Source organism: Cebus imitator, unplaced genomic scaffold (genome assembly GCF_001604975.1).
Source record: "Cebus imitator isolate Cc_AM_T3 unplaced genomic scaffold, Cebus_imitator-1.0 Scaffold159, whole genome shotgun sequence".
Lineage (NCBI taxonomy): Eukaryota > Metazoa > Chordata > Mammalia > Primates > Cebidae > Cebus > Cebus imitator.
In genome coordinates, this window is record NW_016107474.1 from 6,131,444 (window position 1) to 6,150,667 (window position 19,224).

At 51.2% G+C, this 19,224-nt stretch overlaps 1 protein-coding gene across 2 annotated transcripts in view; it reads left to right on the forward strand.

Annotated features, from left to right (window-relative positions):
* Positions 1–19,224, forward strand: part of ZC3H18 (zinc finger CCCH-type containing 18) — a 66,262-nt gene that overhangs the window by 24,941 nt on the left and 22,097 nt on the right. For both annotated transcript variants that reach the window (XM_037743938.1, XM_017543712.2), the window contains 5 exons: positions 5,609–5,757; positions 6,055–6,147; positions 7,205–7,362; positions 15,318–15,435; positions 17,574–17,845. In XM_037743938.1, the coding sequence (XP_037599866.1) occupies positions 5,609–5,757; positions 6,055–6,147; positions 7,205–7,362; positions 15,318–15,435; positions 17,574–17,845 (790 nt within the window). The remainder of the gene's footprint in view (positions 1–5,608; positions 5,758–6,054; positions 6,148–7,204; positions 7,363–15,317; positions 15,436–17,573; positions 17,846–19,224) is intronic.

A 19,224-nucleotide genomic window follows, 5' to 3' on the forward strand; every position in this document is an offset into this window, starting at 1 on the left:
ATCTCTTGACCTCGTGATCCACCCGCCTCGGCCTCCCAAAGTACTGGGACTACAGGCGTGAGCCACCGCGCCCAGCCTAGAGTATTTTCATCACCCCAGTAAGACCCTGCAGTGCAGGCATTCCCCTTATCCACAGGGACAGCGTTCCACGACACTGCCCACCCCACACTCACATGAGTGCCCAAAACGTCAGATCGTAACAAGCCCTCCAATATGCTGTGGGTTTTTTTATAGGTACATTGCTATGATAAAGTTTAATTTATAAACTAGACACAGTAAGAGGTTAACCACAATCACCAGTCATAAAATAGAGCAGTTGGAACAATATAGTATAATAAGAATGTGAATGTGGTCTCTCAGAAGAGCTCACTTTGCTGTAGTCAGCCTTCTGATGATGTGAGGCCAAGACAGATGCCCTGCCACGTAGCATTGGGCCACTCTTGACTTTCTGACGATGTGTTAGAAGGAAGGTCGTCTGCCCCAGTGATCCTGGAGCACGGAGCCACAGTGAGGACAGCACTGCCAAGCCCCCAGGAGTTGTTGGCCGAGAGGGCTGCTAAGCCACTAGTGGACGGTTAGCGCTGTGGACAGCGTGGATCTGTTGGACCAAGGGATGATCGTGTCCCAGGTGGAACAGGGGAGGACGGCGCAAGATTTCATCACACTAGTCAGCACAGAGCGTCATATAAAACTTAGGAATTATTTTTGGAATTTTCCATTTAATATTTTCAGACCGTGGGTAACTGAATTTGCAGAAAGCAGAGGAGGGGTAATACTGTACCTGTCTCTCAGCACTCAGCGTGGTGGAGTGGCAGTGCGGGTATAGTCCGCTGCCAGCACTGCAGTCCAGCAGTCTCGGGGGCAGCACGTGAAGGGTTTGAGCTGCAGCTGACCCTGTGTGCTCTCCGTGGAGCACACATGCACGAGGAAGACTGGCAGACACGCCAGGGAATGCAGATCCGGGTCTTGGCAGGAACAAAGTGAGCCCACAGCTTCAAGGAGAACAACAGACAGTGTTAGCAATATTAAAATAAAAACAGGGCTGGTCACGGTGGCTCACGCCTATCCCAGCACTTTGGGAGGCCAAGGTGGGCGGATCACCAGAGGTTGGGAGTTCCAGACCAGCCTGACCAACTTGGAAAAAACCTTGTCTCTACTAACAATACCAAACAAAAGTTAGTCAGGCGTGTGGCGAGTACCTGTGACGCCAGCTGCTCGGGAGGCTGAGGCCGGAGAATCGCTTGGACCGAGAGGCGGAGGTTGCCATAAGACAAATCACACCACTGAACTCCAGCCTGGGCAACAAGAGCGAAACTCGGTCTCAAAAAATTCAATTAAAATTGGAGGTTTCCATTGAAAACTGGACTTTGGGAAAATACAGTCGCTCTGTGCTCTACAGCTTCTCAGTGGGTAAGGACTTTTTCAGGCGACCATTGCAGGATGTCACAGAATCATGCATCTGCAAAAGACCTACTCAGTTCAGGATAGACCAGTGGACTTCCGAGGAACCGGGTTAGAAAAGTTTGGCAATGGGGTTCGATCGCAGCTTACTGTGAGGAGCCTTCCCTTGTTGAGTGCGGTGTCGGGAAGGATTTCCCAGCACGTCTGAAAAGGCTCTTACGATGCCTCTCTCTTTCCAGCTGTCTCTCTGTGTGGGGCTGTAGCATCCTCTCCAGCTTCAGCCCCGGCAGCCCATCATGGCCAGATGCAGATGGGAGCCCACGTGTCTTTCAGGGCCAGCATTCAAGAGATGGGCAAAAAGGCATAGAATTCTACTCTTCTCACCAAATACTTTAAAAATACCTTCTTAAATATTTGTTACCAAATATTGGGTTTCTTGTTATAGTGAAATAGTGAGATATCTTTAAATGTCTCTTAATTTTTAATACCATACACATCAATAGAAATGACCCATAAACCAAAGAAATACAGTAGATTGATATTTACTGTACTCAGAATTAAAAGAGACATTTAAAGCTATTTCATGTGCAGGTTGTACTGGCGCGTGGGCTTTAGTTCCCAGCATCTCTGTGTGAGCTTCCAGATTTTCCATGTTGCGGGTCTCTCACTGGTGCTGTTTGGGTATGTTGCTGCCGAGCTTGCAGGTTCCCTTTTTGTAGTTATATTGTGTGGTGAAAAAAGCAAGGTTCAACACAGAACATAACATGCCCAGAAGAAAGCAGGGAAGATGGATGGATCGAGCCCCAGGAAGTTGGTGACTGCCTCTGGCAGTGGCCCTGGAAGCCCGGGGCAGGAGGTCGACTTCACCGTGTACCCTTGAGAGTGTGTGGGGATTCTTTATTTACAAGTATCTCATGTTATTACGAAATATTTTATGTAAGTAAAATAATAACAGTGTTCACACAGGGATGAAGATGAATAATAGAATAAAACAGTTGCTGCTGTGCTGACATTCCAGTTCAGAAAAAGATCTTCATCCTGCCAGAAATAGCCCTTAGACATTTGAGCCACGGTTGTGCCCCAGTGCGGTGGCTTCCGTCTTTCCTTGCCCTCTTCGGCCTGAGGCCGCGTCTGTGTGCACAATTTCCGCAGAATTGTCTTCATACTGTTAGGATCACAGTCCACGTGAATTTCGGGTTTGAAGTTCCAGTTAGAAACAGAAGACAATACACTCTGTAAATAAGAATGTCTTTATTTTTGCTTCTGTTTTCTGGAGAGTTTTTTTCTTTGTTTTTTTTTTTTTTTTTTTTTTTTTAAACAAATGCTTTTTAAGCCGGGTGTGGTGGCTCATGCCTGTAATCCCAGCACTTTGAGAGGCTGAGGCAGGTGGATCACCTGAAGTCAGGAGTTCGAGACCAGCCTGACCAACATGGAGAAACCCCATCTCTTAGTACTAAAAATACAAAATCAGCTGGGCATGGTGGCGCATGCCTGTAATCCCAGCTACTTGGGAGGCTGAGGCAGGGGAATCACTTGAACCCGGAAGGTAGAGGTTGCAGTGAGCCAAAAGCATGCCATTGCTCTCCAGCCTGGGCAACAAGAGTGAAACTACACCTCAAAACAAAAAAAAATTGTTTTTTAAATTATGAAAGTAAGGCTGCGCACAGTAGCTGACACCTGTGGGAGGCTGAGGCAGCAGATCACCTGAGATCAGGAGTTTGAGACCAGCCTGGCTAACATGGCAAAACCTCATTTCTACTAAAAATACAAAAATTAGCCAGACATGGTGGTGCAGGCCTGTAATCCCAGCTACTTGGGAGGCTGAGGCAGGAGAAGTGCTTGGACCCATGAGGCGGAGGTTGGCAGGGAGCCAAGATCATGACGTCTGCTGGATGTCATACCTTGTACACGTAGTGTCCCAACTCTACGTGCAGACTGACTGTGCTGCTTTCCAGAGTCATCGTCCCCTTTACTCTGGTGTCCAGGGGTCAGGGCACCGCGTAGCACTCCCCAGGCAGGTGGCCCCCGAGAGCTGAACACTGTCGCCCACCTGTGTCTGGTCTCTAGGGACAGCCCCATGCTCACCTTCTCGACTTGCTCTTCAATGCTCGCTGGTTTGTTCTCTTCTGCCTTGTTCCAGCTTCCTCTGCCTGCCAATATCTGTGAAAAGGGTCTTTGGTGACAGTGGGTTCATAGGTCCTGAAAATTTTTGTAAATACTGAAAAGGGCAAATAATAACATATTTAGTTAGCCACCACCCAGATATGTACTTGAGATGAAGAAGGAGTATAGAAAAGCTGTGGTTTATATTTTCAGCCCTTTTCTGTACTTGGACATTTTTTTACAGTGAGCTGCGTTTACCTTTTGAGTTACACAAGCGATTTTGAATATCGTATGAGTATTTGAAGAGGCAAACCATGACGAGCTCCGTGGCATGTTGAGTCTTTGTGAGATGTATGACTGCATAGTCTGTTTTTCTTTAAATCTCTCTGAGGTTCTGGATTTTTTTTTTTTTTTTTGAGTCGGAGTTTCGCTCTTGTTACCCAGGCTGGAGTGCAATGGCGCGATCTCGGCTCACCGCAACCTCTGCCTCCTGGGTTCAGGCAATTCTCCTGCCCCAGCCTGCTGAGTAGCTGCGATTACAGGCACGTGCCACCATGCCCAGCTAATTTTTGTATTTTTAGTAGAGACGGGGTTTCACCATGCTGACCAGGATGGTCTCGATCTCTTGACCTCGTGATCCACCCGCCTTGGCCTCCCAAAGTGCTGGGATTACAGGCGTGAGCCACTATGCCCAGCCGGTTCTGGATTTTTGAATACCCTATAGACTAACATTTCCCAGCCTCTTTTGACTTAGGTGTGATTTTTTTATTTTTTTTTACCTCTCCCCTCATGTGTGATCTCTTAAAATGCTTTTAGAAATTTTTTGTTTGTTTGTTTGAGACAGTGTTTCACGCTTGTTGCCCACGCTGGAGTGCAATGGTGTGATCTCGGCTCACTGCAACCTCTGCCTCTTGGGTTCAAGTGATTCTCCTGCCTCAGCCTCCCGAGTAGCTGGGATTACAGGCATGCGCCACCACACCCAGCTAATTTTTGTATTTTAGCTGGTGAGACAGGGTTTCACCATGTTGGTCAGGCTGGTCTTGAACTCCTGACCTCAGGTGATCCCCCCAACATTGGCCTCCCAAAATGCTGGGATTACAGACATGAGCCACTGTGCCCGGCCTAGAAATTTTAAAAATTACTTTGTCATTTCTGCATTCCCAGAGAAGCAATTTTACTTTCTTTCATGTTTAATTTGGATTGATACTGTTATTATGTTGTATTAAGTTGATTTTGATTCAAGCTTAAGTGTTTATGATGTTTAAGGTTAAAATTTTAAATGATGTAAAAGCTAACTGCATGTTAACCTGTTGAAAAAGTTCTTTAAAACCACTTAGATACTGTATGATATACTTGGTTTTAAACAATGTATACATGTTGTCTATTCAAAAAAGTACATTTTTAAAAAATGATTCACTCACTAATTGACTTAAACACTTAGGTGCCTTCTATTCTGTACTGAAAAGTCGAGGTTTCCTTTACTAACCCTGATGTTCTGTTGAAAATGAAGGTTTGTGATGATTATTCGTGAGCAAAGTGTAAAAGCCCGTTTAAGTTCCAGAAATATCTTGAAATGCTCTGTGAGAGTTTTGATAAGAGAAATGCAGATTTAGGGAGGAGGCCAAGGGCATCCCGCGTGCACCTGCCACCTCCCGCGTGCCCCTGCCGCCTCCCGATGGTTGTTGAGGCTCCTCACTGACGTCTGTTTCAGCCCGAGCACAGTTACATCCAGTTGCACCTCGAGGAGCCTGGGCCAGGGCTGGGAGCAAGGCTGTGGGGCTTTTCTGGTTTAAGGGAAAGTTAATACTCAGACCGTTGGTAATGTGTGAATTCTCTACAAAGGGACTTTGAAACAGGCTGTTTCCTCCGACCAAGGTGTCCCGGGTGCCTGGCAGCCTCTGGGGAACTGCTGTGTCTGGGCAGGTGCCGCCGCCTGGCTCGGCCTCTCTGGGCTTGTCCTGCCCACCCTTTCAGTACCCACGAGTGGCCAGGCCAGGCCAGGCCTGGGTAAACATGGCCACTGTCCCCCACCCCCACCCCAGCTGCTGCCCTTATGCAGTTAGGCTCTTGTGGACTGTTTCTGATCTCACTTTTGTTTCCATAGGGAACTGTACCTGGGGAATGAATTGTAGGTTTATACACCCTGGAGTGAACGACAAGGGGAACTACTCCTTAATCACCAAAGCCGACCCCTTCCCGCCCAACGGTGCCCCGCCTCTCGGACCTCACCCGCTGATGCCCGCCAACCCTTGGGTGCGTGATGCCTCTTCTTTCATTGTGAGCACATCAGCCAGCTGAGCTTCTGTCTGAATCTCAAGCTTGAGACAAGTCTCTGTGCCTTGTGGAAAAGCCTCAGCTCAGGCTCAGCCCCGTTCAGATGCTTCTATGGTCCCAAGTGGAAGCAGGCCTCAGCTTTCCGGGGACGGGTGAGGCTTGCTGGAAGGAGAGTGCCCACTCAGAGCTCTGTGGTGTTGATGTTTTTACTGTCTGGTTTCTCTGTACACTTGAAAGTTTTACTTTCTCACCTTCTCCCTTCTCATTTTTCAATAGGGTGGGCCAGTAGTTGATGAAATTTTGCCTCCACCCCCTCCAGAGCCCCCAACAGAGAGTGCCTGGGAACGAGGACTCCGGCATGCAAAGGAGGTAACAGAGTTCAGAAAACCTGACAAGAAAAAGACTTACAAGAGTGGTCCTTGCACAAAACTAGTGTTTCCTGGGTCTAGAGCAGCCACGGGAGGCTCAGGAAAGCCTCTGAAGTTCAGGGGCTGTTTCTGTCGTTTGCTTTGGGTCTTTTGGGTTTTTTTGCCTGTTTGTTTTTGAGACGGAGTATTGCTCTTATTGCCCAGGCTGGAGTACAATGGCCCAGTCTCAGCTCACTGCAGCCTCCGCCTCCCAGGTTCATGCGATTCTCTCCTGCCTCAGCCTCCCAAGTAGCTGGGATTACAGGCGTGCACCACCAGGCCTGGAAGGATAGAAAGTTTTGTCCGCCTCAGAGGCAGCAGCCCAGTAGGCCAGGGAGTCCCGTCCAGGGCATACCCTCTGTCTTCAGGTGGCTGGATCAGCACTGCACCACACCCCGGCTGGCGCTGCCCAAGAGCACAGAGGCAGTCTGCAGCCACTCCGGGAAAGCCTGGTGAGGCTGCCGCCGCTGCCCCTGCAGGGTCCGTGCCCCAGGCTCCTGAGACTCTGTCCGCTCCTTTGGAGAGAAGCTGGGGCTTTCTGGCCCCGTCACTGCACATTCCCTCCTTCTGGGCCCACTTTGGCCCCAGTGTGTGAGCCTAAGCTCTGGAAGCCGGTCTCCCGGCACCCAACCCTGCGTCCTCATTTTCCTGGCCGGCCTCTCTGCTGGGAGATGACAGACAAGATGTCCTCACTTCCTTGGCATGTCACCTCCTTCTCTCTGAGACTCTGAGTGACTGGGGCTCCCTGGGTTCAGCCCCAAGGGTAGTTGAAGGAAGTGATGAGCACCTCACGTGGGCACATGGAGGCCAGGGGCAGCTATTGGTGTAGAGACGGGCACAGACTGCCCTCCTCCCCTGAAAGATGCCTGCACCGTGTCCGCCCCTCGCCGCGAGCACTGCAGCACACAGCTCCTGCTCTTACGGGGCAGCTGCATGGGGTGGGGCAGCTCCCTCCGTGTCTCTAACAGCAGCGCCAGTATTCCGCCTCCCTGTTGACTTCTTTCTTCTTACAACGGTAGGTTTTAAAAAAAGCAACTATCCGAAAAGAACAGGAGCCTGATTTTGAAGAGAAAAGGTTTACGGTGACCATTGGCGAAGACGAACGGGAATTTGACAAAGAAAATGAAGTTTTTCGAGATTGGAATTCTCGGCTCCCGAGAGATGTCAGAGACACAGTGTAAGGAATGGCCTTGCCTGCCCCTCCCTTTCCTCCCCGGGTGTGGCTGTGCTCCTGAGAGGGCAGCCATGCGCAGGCCCCAGGGTGTGCTCCTCGGGGCCCAGCGCCTCTCGCTGGGGTCACGGAAACATTCCCAGGATCAGTCTGGGGCGGTTCTCACAGGCAGCTGATGTCAGGTTTTTGCTTCTAGGAGGGAAGCGTTACGGCTCTGAGCTCTGGGAGTTTTTGCAGCTGTCCTTGAGGCCTCAGGAGCCCCACAAGTCTGTGTCCCTGTCTTCTCTCCCCACCCCACATTACCCAGGAGCTGGGAGCACAGCAGTGCTTCTCTTCACTGGCCGTGCTGTCTTCACCGCTCCTCCTCCGAGGCGTTTAGGGCTGGTACCTTTTTTCGAGATGAAGTCTTGTTCTGTTGCCCAGGCTGGAGTGCAGTCGTACAATCTCTGCTCACTGCAACCTCTGCCTCCCAGGTTCAATCGATTCTCCTGCCTCTGCCTCCCGAGGAGCTGGGATTACAGGCGTGAGCCTCCGTGCCGGGCTCATTTATGGTTGATCTTTAAAAATCCCTTACAGAAGAAGTGCCTGGGGTTGAAGGGTAGAAGTCAGATCTTTGTGTGGCATACAAAATGCTGCTTTCCTCTGCCTGTGGATGGACGGTGAGCCTCAGGACAGAGAGCTGGATTATAATTCGGTCAAATCTGAATTGGAGCTGCATTTTGCTGAGGCTTGAGCAACCCTGTACATTCCTGGTTGCTAGCAGGGAATCATGATGACTGTGATTTCTGTCTGGAAGGATAATAAAAGATACACAAAAAGGAAGGCGTGCAGTGCTCGCGCTCCAGGATTCAGTCCTGTTGACTTGGCCCTGCGAGGCCCTTCTCAGTCCTTGCCGCGAGCAGACTCCCCTGGGCTTTCTGCCTGCAGAAGTTGGGGGAGGAAGCTCCAGCGGCCCCCACCTACCCCAGCAGTGACAACTCAAGATTGAAGGGATAGGTACTTAAAGACTTGGTTAAAACATGTACATTTTCTAATTAAATCGCGTGTGGAATGTCAGATCACAGTAAGGAGGGAGCATTTGGGTGAGAACTCTGTAGGATCATCAGGGGGTCTCCTGAAGCTCTGGAGGGCTTCGTTTTTGGTTAGTTTGTTTAGCTGTGGATATTGTCTTTCCTGCCTCACAGCTCCTGCGCACAGAGCACTCTGTAAATGTGTGGGGAAGGATGGATTTTAGAGCCTGGGCGTGATCCTTGACACTCTGTTCCAGTTTCCCTGGCTGCAGCAGGGACCTGAAAACTGCCTGCTTGGGAAGGGTTCAGCAGGTCTCAGGTTTTGTGCCTCTGTGTGTGTTTCGCATGTCAGTGTTGGTGGCAGAAACAGGTGTCTCCCCTCCTGGCACCAGGTGACAAAAGCTGGCTCTTGGCCCCCCCAGCTTCTCTCCCAGGAGCTGGTATCTACACTGCAGGACCCCTAAATTTTAAAGCCTCAGCAGTCAAGGCTAAAAGGTTTCATTGGTGTCTGAGAGCCAGGCTTCTCCTTATGTTTGTTTTGTTTGTTTTTATATAACGGTCTCTGTGCTTGTTACAGTTAACCTGGGGCCTTTTGTGCCAGGCCTCATCCCAGACCTGGTGAGTCTAGACCTCTGGGAACAGGATTAGGGTGCATGTGTCACAGTGGCGAGGTGCCCTGGCTGTTTCTGATAGACACGGTGGGGAGAACTGTCAGCCAGGGTTCTGCCAGGAGGGTGGAGGCCACCCCATGTGGGTGGCCATTTAATTAGAAAATGTACATGTTTTAACCAAGTCTTTAAATACTGTCACCAAGAGCGTCTAAGGGAAAGGTCAGTCCTCCAGGTGGCTGCAGAGGAAGACACAGTGAGTTGGAGGGACCCAGTGCGGCTGGGCTGCCGGGACCCAGAGGGAGGGAAGGAGCTGTGCTGCAAGTACAGGCGTCCTGATGTGTGCCATTGGCAGGAGTGGGTCCCCTTGTCACCTGCCTTCTCGGTCCCGCCCATGCCCACACCTTGTAGGGTGTGCAGGAGGATGGCTCGCAGCCCAGTTAGCAGTCGGGCTCCAGGGCCGTCACGGCACAGAAGGCCAAACCAGCAGCACCCACGTTTTGGGATCCTGCGTGACAGGCTTCGCGTCCGGTGCTCCTGACCTGTTTTGGGTCATAGCAGGCCGAGGTCAGGCCCATGTCCCTCCCGCACAGGTGAGGAGAGTGCAGCCTGGATTGATATCTGTGACCTGTTGTGATGCCTTGACCTCGGCCACCTGTGCCCCCAGCAGTGTGTTAGAGGTCAGGTTCTTAGGCCCTACCCCAGACAGACTGAGTCTAAAGCTCTAGGGAGAGCTGGGCCAGTGGTTTGTTTTAACAAGCCCTCTCCTGCATATTAAAGTTTGAGAATCATTGATTTGCGGTAATTCCAGGAACACAGACCCCTAAAGATACCATATTATTTTATCCCCTAATGTTGAGGGTTTTCCGTTTGTTGGTTTTTTGAGGTGAGGTCTTGCTGTGTTTGTCAGGTTGATCTCAAACTCCTGGACTCAACCATTCCTCCCGCCTGAACCTCCTGAGTTGCTGGGAATACAGATGTTAGCCACCTGATGTGGAGTTTTGCAAGTACTTGTCACATAGAGGCAGCTTCACACAGGCAGGCTGAGGTGGCTGCAGGGTGGCGCTCCCTGCACTTCATTGTAGACACCCGTTCAGGCAGTCTTGGAGAAACAGCCTGTGACATGGTATACGGACAAGAACATTCCTTTTTCTCTGTATCTTTTTTGGAATTAAAAAAATCAACTAACAGGATCACTTAGTAAAAATAATACTTTGCAGCCGTGCACGGTAGCTCACGCCTGTAATCCTAGCACTTCGGGAGGCCGAGGCAGGCGGATTGCCGAGCTCAGGAGTTCGAGACCAGCTTGGGCAGCACAGTGAAACCCGGTCTCTGCTAAAATACAAAAGAAATTAGCCGCTCATGGCAGCATGCACCTGTAGTCCCAGCACCTCGGGAGGCTGAGTCAGGAGAATTGCTTGAACCTGGGAGGCAGAGGTGAACCGGGATCGCACCACTGCACTCCAGCCTGGGGGTCAGCGCAAGACTCTACCTCTTAAGAATAGTAATAGTAATACTTGTCTAGACAGATGCATCCTGATTCACAGCTTAAAATGTTCCTTTTCTACCACCTCGGGACTTTGTTCAGGTACCATCTGACTTATAAAACCTCACATATTGGCTGGGCATAGTGGCTCATTCCTGTAATCCTAGTGTTATGGGAGGTCGAGGTGATCAGATCAATTCAGATTGACTGAGCTCAGGAGTTGGAGACCAGCCTGGGCAGCATGGCCAAACCTATCTCTACAAAATATACGAACATTAGTTGGGTGTGGTGGCACGTGCCTGTAGTTCCGGCTACTCAAGAGGCTGAGGTGGGAGAATCTCCTGAGCCCGAGAGGTGGAGGTTGCCACGACAGATGGCGCCACTGCACTCCAGCCTGGACAGCAGAGAGAGACTCTTTCTCCAAAACACCCTCACACATGTAAGACATTAAGAAATGTCATCTCTGCTTAGGGCTGCCAGGAATGCTGTGCCCAGAATAGTTTACAAGTCTGATAGGGACATGTGGCCCAAAAGACACAGGGGCCCTCTGGGGTGCACAGGCTGTCACCTGTGACAAATGTGGTCATCAGTAGTGGCTCCACTGTGAACAGAGTTTCTGATCAGATCAGTCAGCCTGTCAGACCACAGCCAGGGCCGTGGACTGGGCCCCTGCCAGATCCCCAAGCGTCCCCAACATAGAAAGTGGTGTGGTGCCGGTGTGATAGAGGTGGGGTGCAGGCTACTGTTCTTTGGAGTATGATGTCAGGGTGGGGTACAGAGAAGCCAGAACAGTAACTTTCAGAAAGGGAGTGGGTGAGCACTTCCTTCACCCCACACGCTTAACTGAGAGACTGGCAGTGGATTCCACCTGGATCTGCTGGTGCCCTGCAGGGAAGCCCCCTGAGTCAGCAGGGTGGGAGGGTTAGGCTCCCTGGAGAGTGACACAGGGAGGACTCCACATGGGTGAGCCCACAGCCCCACAGACTCTGAGGGCAGGTGGCTGTACGGGTGCCCAGGTGCCTGTGGCCTCTGCATGCCTTTGAGGACCTCGTCCCCTGCCTTCACTTTCAGTGGCTAGCATTGCAACAGGAAGGTGGGCACCAGCCAGACCACGCCGGGTTTGGGTGGTGACAAGAGGCAGCAGGGGGCTACATCGCTGCTCCCTTTTCAAGCTGCCTGGGACCCTCTTCCTCACCTTGGATCTCTGCAGTGGGCAGGGGCGCATGAGCATCTGACTCCTGCCTTTGCAACCCTCCACCTGGGTTGAGGTCTGTGCAAGTTCAACCTGAATTGTGCAAGTTGCATTTCATTGTGTAACATGGCAGAACCCTTCAGTTACAAGTGGCATTAGACGTTTTAGCACTTTTCCTAGTACTTTTTGAACCCAGTTTCCTTGCCATTGAAATGAAATGGTTAAACAAAGTGATCTCTAAGCTCCAAACTTGTAATTCTTACACGTTCTCTATTTGCTAGACTTTTCACCTGCCATGCCTCTCCCTGGGCGGGACTGTGGGCAGAAACCGCCATCTACGCCTGGCGGGTATGTCCAGTGGTCCCCTCTCAGCCAGGAACTTGTGCCCTCCTCTCCAGCGTGGAGGAGCTCCTCTCCACGTGCCAGTGCTGAGTCTGACACTGCTCAGACCTCTGGGGACACAGGGCCTCTGGAGCGCAGCATGCTGTGAACGGGACACTGTTGGTGGTGGTTGGTGAAGCAGTGACTGCTGAAGGAGCCGTGAGCCTCCCTCCTGCTGCGAGCCAGCTTTACCCAATCTTGCTTGACCACAGAACCCTTTCTTCAGAAGGCTTATTCACATTTTGGTTCCCTAAAACATAGTTTGGGAAGTGTTTGTGCAGACCATGGTACCGCTCAGTAGTATTTATTTTTAAATTGAATTAAACAAAGACCCTTCCAAATTCATTTCCAGAGTGTTTCAGGATTTCGCAAGGTGGCACTGGAGAGTCTGTTGTTAGCATGGTTGCAGGTGCCGGTGGCATGCTGTGCTTGACACACTCTCTAGAACACATGCTGCTGAGCAGATGGTTCTGAGGCAGCCGCGCTGAGGAAGTGCTGTGTGCCTCATTCCTGACCGCTCACCTGCAACTTCCAGAAAGCCTGCAGGAAAGAGGCCTTTTCATTCCACTTAAACAGTTTCCCAAGAAAAAATCTGCTGGCAGAGACCTCTTGTCAGAGAGCACACACCCTCACACTCATTTTGAGAAAGGCTTTTCTGCCTTTTATTTTTTCACTGTCAAAGGAGAAGTCTGTGTCTCAAGGAGCTCATTTTCTCCCCCTTTTTTTTTCTTTTCTTTGTTTTCTTGTGTGTGTGTGGTTTTCTGTTTTTTGTTTTTGTTTTTTTAGATGGAGTTTCACTCTTGTTGCCTAGGCTGGAATGCAGTGGCACCATTTTGGCCTCCAGCTGCTGGGCTTAAGTGACTCTCCTGCCTCAGCCTCCCAAGTAGCTGAGATTGCAGGCGCCTGCCACCACACCTGGCTAATTTTTTATATTTTTAAGTAGAGACGGGGTTTCACTATGTTGGCCAGGCTGGTCTCAAACTCCTGACCTCAGGCGATCCACCCACCTTGGCCTCTCGGAGTGCTGGGATTACAGATGTGAGCCACTGCACCCAGCCTTGTTTTTTCTTATTTTGAGACAGCATCTGGCTCTGTTGCTCACACTGGAGTCCGGCGGTGCAATCATGGCTCCCTTCATTCTCAGCCTCCTGGGTTCACACAATCCTCCTGCCTCAGCCTCCCAAGTAGCTGGGGCCACAGGCATGTGCCACCAGACCTGCGTAATTTTTGTACCTTTTGTAGAGATGGGGTCTCACATGTTATCCAGGCTTCCTCTTCGTTTTTATGTAGCATGATGTCATGTTACCACAGATCTCTACAAAAGTTTATTGATTGTTATAATGTTGTTTGAGTAGTGTGCACATTAGATTGTTTGAATGCTGTCTGGCTGAAGCCCTGTCCTTGGGGAGAGCCAGTTTTAGGCCATGTGGACAGTCGAGGTGGCCTCGAGGGTGCTAGTGACCACCCGTGGCTGGAGCCACCTCAAGCCATGATGCCTCAGGTTCCCACCCAGTCTGCCCAAAGCAGAGAGTTGGCCTGGGGCTGAAACGTTCCCTGGACGGCATCCAGGGACCTTCTTTTGCTAGTGTATACTTTGTTTTCTCAGCTCCGCAGGAAAGGAGATGCAGAGTCGTGGACCCCACCAGGAATTTAGAGCAGAACCCATCACCCTGTGCGCAGGCAGGAAAAGAGCCTGACCTTCCCAGCTGCTGGACAGTTGTCCCCTCCCTGTTCAGTGAAGAATCCCCTTTGCCCCTGAGATGGCACCCCCCTGGGTGTACCTGGATCCGTGTCTGGACCTCCTTCCTCCTTCCTCTGGCCTCTGGTTTTCATGTGCTGCGATGGCACTGCTTGAGTTATACAGGCTTTTTAGGATGCTTCATGTCTCAGAGGGCGTGTCTTTTCATTTCTAGGGTTTTCTTGGCTGGTCTTGGGGTCCAGTTTTTCATGTGAACTTGGGTGTCAGCTTGTCTAGCTCCGTAAAGAAGCCCAGCACTTTGGGAGGCTGAGGCGGGCGGATCACAAGGTCAAGAGATCGAGACCATCCTGGCCAACATGGTGAAACCCCATCTCTACTAAAAATACAAAAATTAGCTGAGCGTGGTGGCGTGCACCTGTAGTCACAGCTACTCGGGAGGCTGAGGCAGGAGAATTGCTTGAACTCGGGAGGCTGAGGCAGGAATTGCTTGAACCCGGGAGGCAGAGGTTGCAGTGAGCCGAGATTCTGCCACTGCACTCCAGCCTGGTGACAGAGTGAGACTCTGTCTCAAAAAAAAAAAAAAAAAATCTCAGTGGTGTTTTTCCTGGGATTGTGTTATGTTTCTGAGTCAGCGTAGGAAGGACTGACTTGTGGGCGATACCAGGCTGCCCTCTCCAAGTGCCAGGGGTGCCTTCTGATTCATTCACACGTGCTTGTGTCTCTCAGGATTCAGCTCTGCACATTTCTCGTGAAATGGGTTAATATTTTATTCCTAAGTATTTTTTTCTCCTTTCTTGCTATTGTAATTACAGTTTTCTCCATCTGCCTCCTAACTGGTTATAATCTGTATCTGTGAAGACATCTGATTTCCATGTTACTTTCTCATCCTCTCCCTTTCCAAGTTCCTTTTTTCTTTGTTTGAATTGGCTTTATCAAGTCTCTGGGTTCTTCAGGTACACTATCGTATCATTTCGCAAACCCGCGGTGGCTTTGCCCCTTGTTTCATGTTCCTGTGCCTCTGGTGGGCTCCCTCCCCCTTGTTTCGCGTTCCTGTGCCTCTGGTGGGCTCCCTCCCCCTTGTTTCGCGTTCCTGTGCCTCTGGTGGGCTCCCTCCCCCTTGTTTTGCGTTCCTGTGCCTCTGGTGGGCTCCCTCCCCCTTGTTTCGTGTTCCTGTGCCTCTGGTGGGCTCCCCTTGTCCGGTCAGCTGGTGCCTCCGCACAGCAGAGGCGGTCGTGGAGCTTCCTGGGGGAGCTTCTCCTGTTTCCCCAGAGTAAGGTGCTAGTTTTCACTCTAAAGTGTGTAAATATATTTTTATCATACTAAGGTATCAATTCCTCCTAAGTATTTTTTTCAGAAAGGCTATTTTTGTCAAACATGTTTTTGTGACTCGTGAATAGAATCCTGTGACTTCAGGTCTGCTACTGCATGAGTTTGTGAACGGATTTCCTCATCATGGGCTAACCTTGCTCTCCTGGAGCAAATCCCACTGAGTCGTGGTCTGTTACTTTCTGCCCCTAGCGTGTCGTGCGGTATTTTTGCGCCCGTGCTCCTAAGTGATGAGTTATCTTTCATTGGCTCTTTCCAGACTGGAGCCTTATGCGGACCCTTATTACGACTATGACATTGAGCGGTTCTGGCGTGGCGGACAGTATGAGAACTTCAGGGTGCAGTATACAGAAACAGAGCCGTATCATAATTACCGAGTAAGTATGACTTAAGTATCCAGCCATCAGTTTCATGAGCTGTTCATTCAAGTGACCCCTTTTTATTTGTAGGACTTCATATGAGTTTATATAGTTAGCACAATGTACCAGTTTCAAAACCTGATTGGTTGTTACAGAGAACGAATTCAGAGCCAGTGATTGAACTAATGGCCAACAAGGACTTCCTGAAATCTGGTTCTTGCTATGGTTTTGGGGGTTTTTGTTTTGTTTTGTTTTGTTTTGTTTTTTTATTTTTGAGACAGGTTCTCATTCCGTCACCCAGGCTGCAGTGCGGTGGTGCCGTCTCGGCTCAGTGCAGCCTCTACTTCTGCGCTCACGCAATCCTCCAACCTCAGCCTCCCAAATAGCTGGAACCACCAGCATGCACCACCATGCCCAGCTAATTTTTTGTATTTTTGTAGAGATGGGGTTCTACCATGTTGCCCAAGCTGGTCTTAAACTTCTGACTCAAGTGATACACCCACCTCGGCCTCCCAGAGTGCTGGGAGCACAGACGTGAGCCACTGTGCCCAGCCTGGTTTGGTGTTTTTTGTTTGGTATGTTTTTTTTTTTTTTGAGACAGAGTCTCACACTGTCACCTGGGCTGGAGTGCAGTGATCTTGTGATATCGGCTCACTGCATCCTCCTCCTGGGTTCAAGCGATTCTCCTGCCTCTGCCTCCCGAGTAGCTGGGATTACAGGTGTCTGCCACCACACCCGGCTGATTTTTTGTATTTTTAGTAGAGATGGGGTTTCACTGTGTTGACCAGGCTGGTCTCTAACTCCTGACCTTGTGATCTACTCACCTCGGCCTCCCAGAGTGCTGGGATTACAGGCGTGAGCCACCACGCCCGACTCAGCCTGGTCTTTAAAATGAGATTTGCCAGTACACTTACTGGTGCCTGTTTCCACGGGCATGTGTCTCCCCTGCCCGGGAGCGTCACTCTTCTCCGCCCCTGAGTGACCCTGTTTAGGATGTGACGCCTGTTCACGTCTTCTCCAGCCAGCTTGGTAGGTGTGTTCTCACGGGCCTGCTGCACCTCACTGCTCTCATTCAAGACTGGTCTATGTTGAGACTGCCTCCCTGGTCGATCTGCGCCTCAGAGTTTAGCATATTGATGAATTATGTGCTTCAGCCTGTGACTTCCTCATCTTGGCCATTAGGGTGCTGCAGAGAACGGTCAGTTAGAAGCAGCTGGGTAGTTCCTATGCTGTGACTGTGGGGACAGTCATGAGCTTTCAGGGCCAGGTGCAGCTGTCTCCTCAGGAGCCCAGCAGGGTGAGCTCAGAGAGAGGGCCCCGTAGTGTCAGAAGAGTTCCCCTGCTCAATCCTTTCCTGCCCCGTCTCTCCAGAGAGCAGCTTCCTCATTGCAGGTGGGCTGCAGGGTCCTGTTCCCTACCCCTGGGCAGGGCACCCTGGAAGCCCCAGGAGTCCCTTTCCACTGGGTTCCTCTCTGCTGTGTCTAAGGGATGGGCAGCAGGGAGGCCAGGGGTGCACTCTGCATCTCCCCAGCAGTGGCCTGAAGCCTGAAACCTGTCAGGTGCACTGTGATTGGACTTTATTCAGTTTTAACTTCGAATATTAGAGCACATGAATGAATAAGAGCAGAGGAAAAGTTGTTCCAGAGGCAGTGCATGCACACTGCCTGGCTGCACCCGCCCAGGACAAGCCTGCAACTCCTGTCTGTGGATGCTCCATCTCTCCAGAGAGCAGAACGCCGTCTTTCCCAATGCATGCTGGGCTGTGACTGCAGAATTGGTGCCTTGAGTTAGTCTAGAATTGGCAGTTGGAATGATTTCACTCCTAGTTGATGCTCGCTCTGGTTTGGCATCTGACCCGGTTTTAACACTGTGTTTTAAGGAGAGGGTTGGGAACGAGATCCCCACCGGAGGGTGCTGCTGATCCTGCCTCCCTCTCTGCAAGGTAGACTTGCCGCCTCTGTACTCCACCACACAGCGTGGCACCCTTGGTGCGCAGAGTGACATAGTGCTGTGCACCTGGCATTTTGTGTGGTCTGTGGGGTGCAGGTGTGATTCTGTTACATGGACGAAGCTCGTGGTGGTGCAGTCAGGGCTTTCAGTGCTTCTACCACCTGAATAACGCACTGCGTCCCCATGTGTTTGGCTTTTTAACAAAGGAAAGGGAGCGAGAGCGAGAGCGAGAGAACAGACAGCGTGAACGTGAGCGGGAGCGGGAGCGGGACCGCGAGCGGGAGCGCCGGCAGAGGGAACGCGAGCGCGAGCGGGAGCGCGAGCGCGACAAGGAGCGGCAGCGGCGGAAGGAGGAGTGGGAGCGCGAGCGCGCCAAGCGGGATGAGAAGGACCGGCAGCACCGCGGCGACCGCGACCGGGAGAAGGAGCGGGAGAAGGAAAAGGGGAAGCCCAAGCCCCGCTCCCCGCAGCCACCAAGGTAGACCCGAGTTCCTGAAGGCCAGGGGTGTTGGGGGAGGTCCGGCCTGCAGCTCTGTACCTGGTCCCCACCGCCCCCGCTTCCCGTCTGCTGCCCACAGCTCTAGAGCCCAGGGGACCAGTGCAGTCCCATGCGCCGAGCCCATAGTCCCCAGACCCAAAGCTCTCCGACTCAGGGCCTTTCTGTAAAACTCCCAAGGCGGTGACATCTGCCCTGAGCCCCTGGGAGGCTGTTATTGTAGGTGATCTCACTGATGTGAAAATGCATACAGTCCAAACATCAGTGTGTTTTGATTAGTTGGCACTGCCCTTCTGTGGCGTGCACATTTCATAACGTACACCTGGGCACCATGTTCCTGTCCTCGGGAGGGTTCTGAATTCCAAAGTGCGCCTGGCCCCCAGGGCTTGGGACTGGGCTCAAGTGCTGCAGGGCATCCATGTTGCCAGCCAGGGTGAGGCACTCCAGCAGCCAGAATGGAGGGGAGCCCCAGGCCAACTGCCGTTCCCTTCACAGAGTGGGTGCCTTGGGTGCAGAATGATGCCTGCTGCCAGCTGCTGGGGGCACAGCCAAGACTCATGAGACAGGCAGGCACTGGCACTCAGGACAGCCCTTTTTTCACCGTCAGATACACTTGACTATTAGCTGAATGGATGGGCCTCAGTGGACATTAGAGAACTGGATATTTTGTGTGTGTTTTTACAGCTTTGTTGCAATATAATTCACGTACTATGCAACATACCCATTTAAAGTGTACAGTTCAGTCGTTTCTAGAATATTCACAGAGTTGTGCCGCCATCATCACTGTCAATTTGAGAACACTTTTGTCTCCCAGAATGAAACCTGCGGTGGCTCACACATGTACCCCTCATGGGAGGCTGAGACAAGTGGATTGCTTGAAGCCTGGAGTTTGAGACCAGCATGGGCAGCAAAGCAAAGCAAGACCCCGTCTCTGTTTAAAAACCAGCTGGACGTGGTGGCATGAGCCTTTGGTCCCAGCTACTCAGGAGGCCAAGGCTGGAGGATTACTGGATCACACAGATGTTGCAGCCGCCATGATCTACAGTCGTGCCACTGTACTCCAGCCTGGTTGACAGAGCGAGACCCCTTATTGAAAAAAATAACAATAATAATAAAATAATTTCTTTTTTTTTTTGGAGATAGAGTCTCACTCTGCTACCCAGGCGTCTCCTGCCTTAGCCTCCTGAGTAGCTGGGATTACAGGCATGCACCACTACCAGGCCCTGCTAATTTTTATATTTTCAGTAGAGACGGGGTTTCACCATGTTGGTCAGGCTGGTCTTGAACTCCTGACCTCATGATCCTCCCACCTCAGCCTCCCAAAGTGCTAGGATTACAGGCGTGAGCCACTGCTCCTCGCT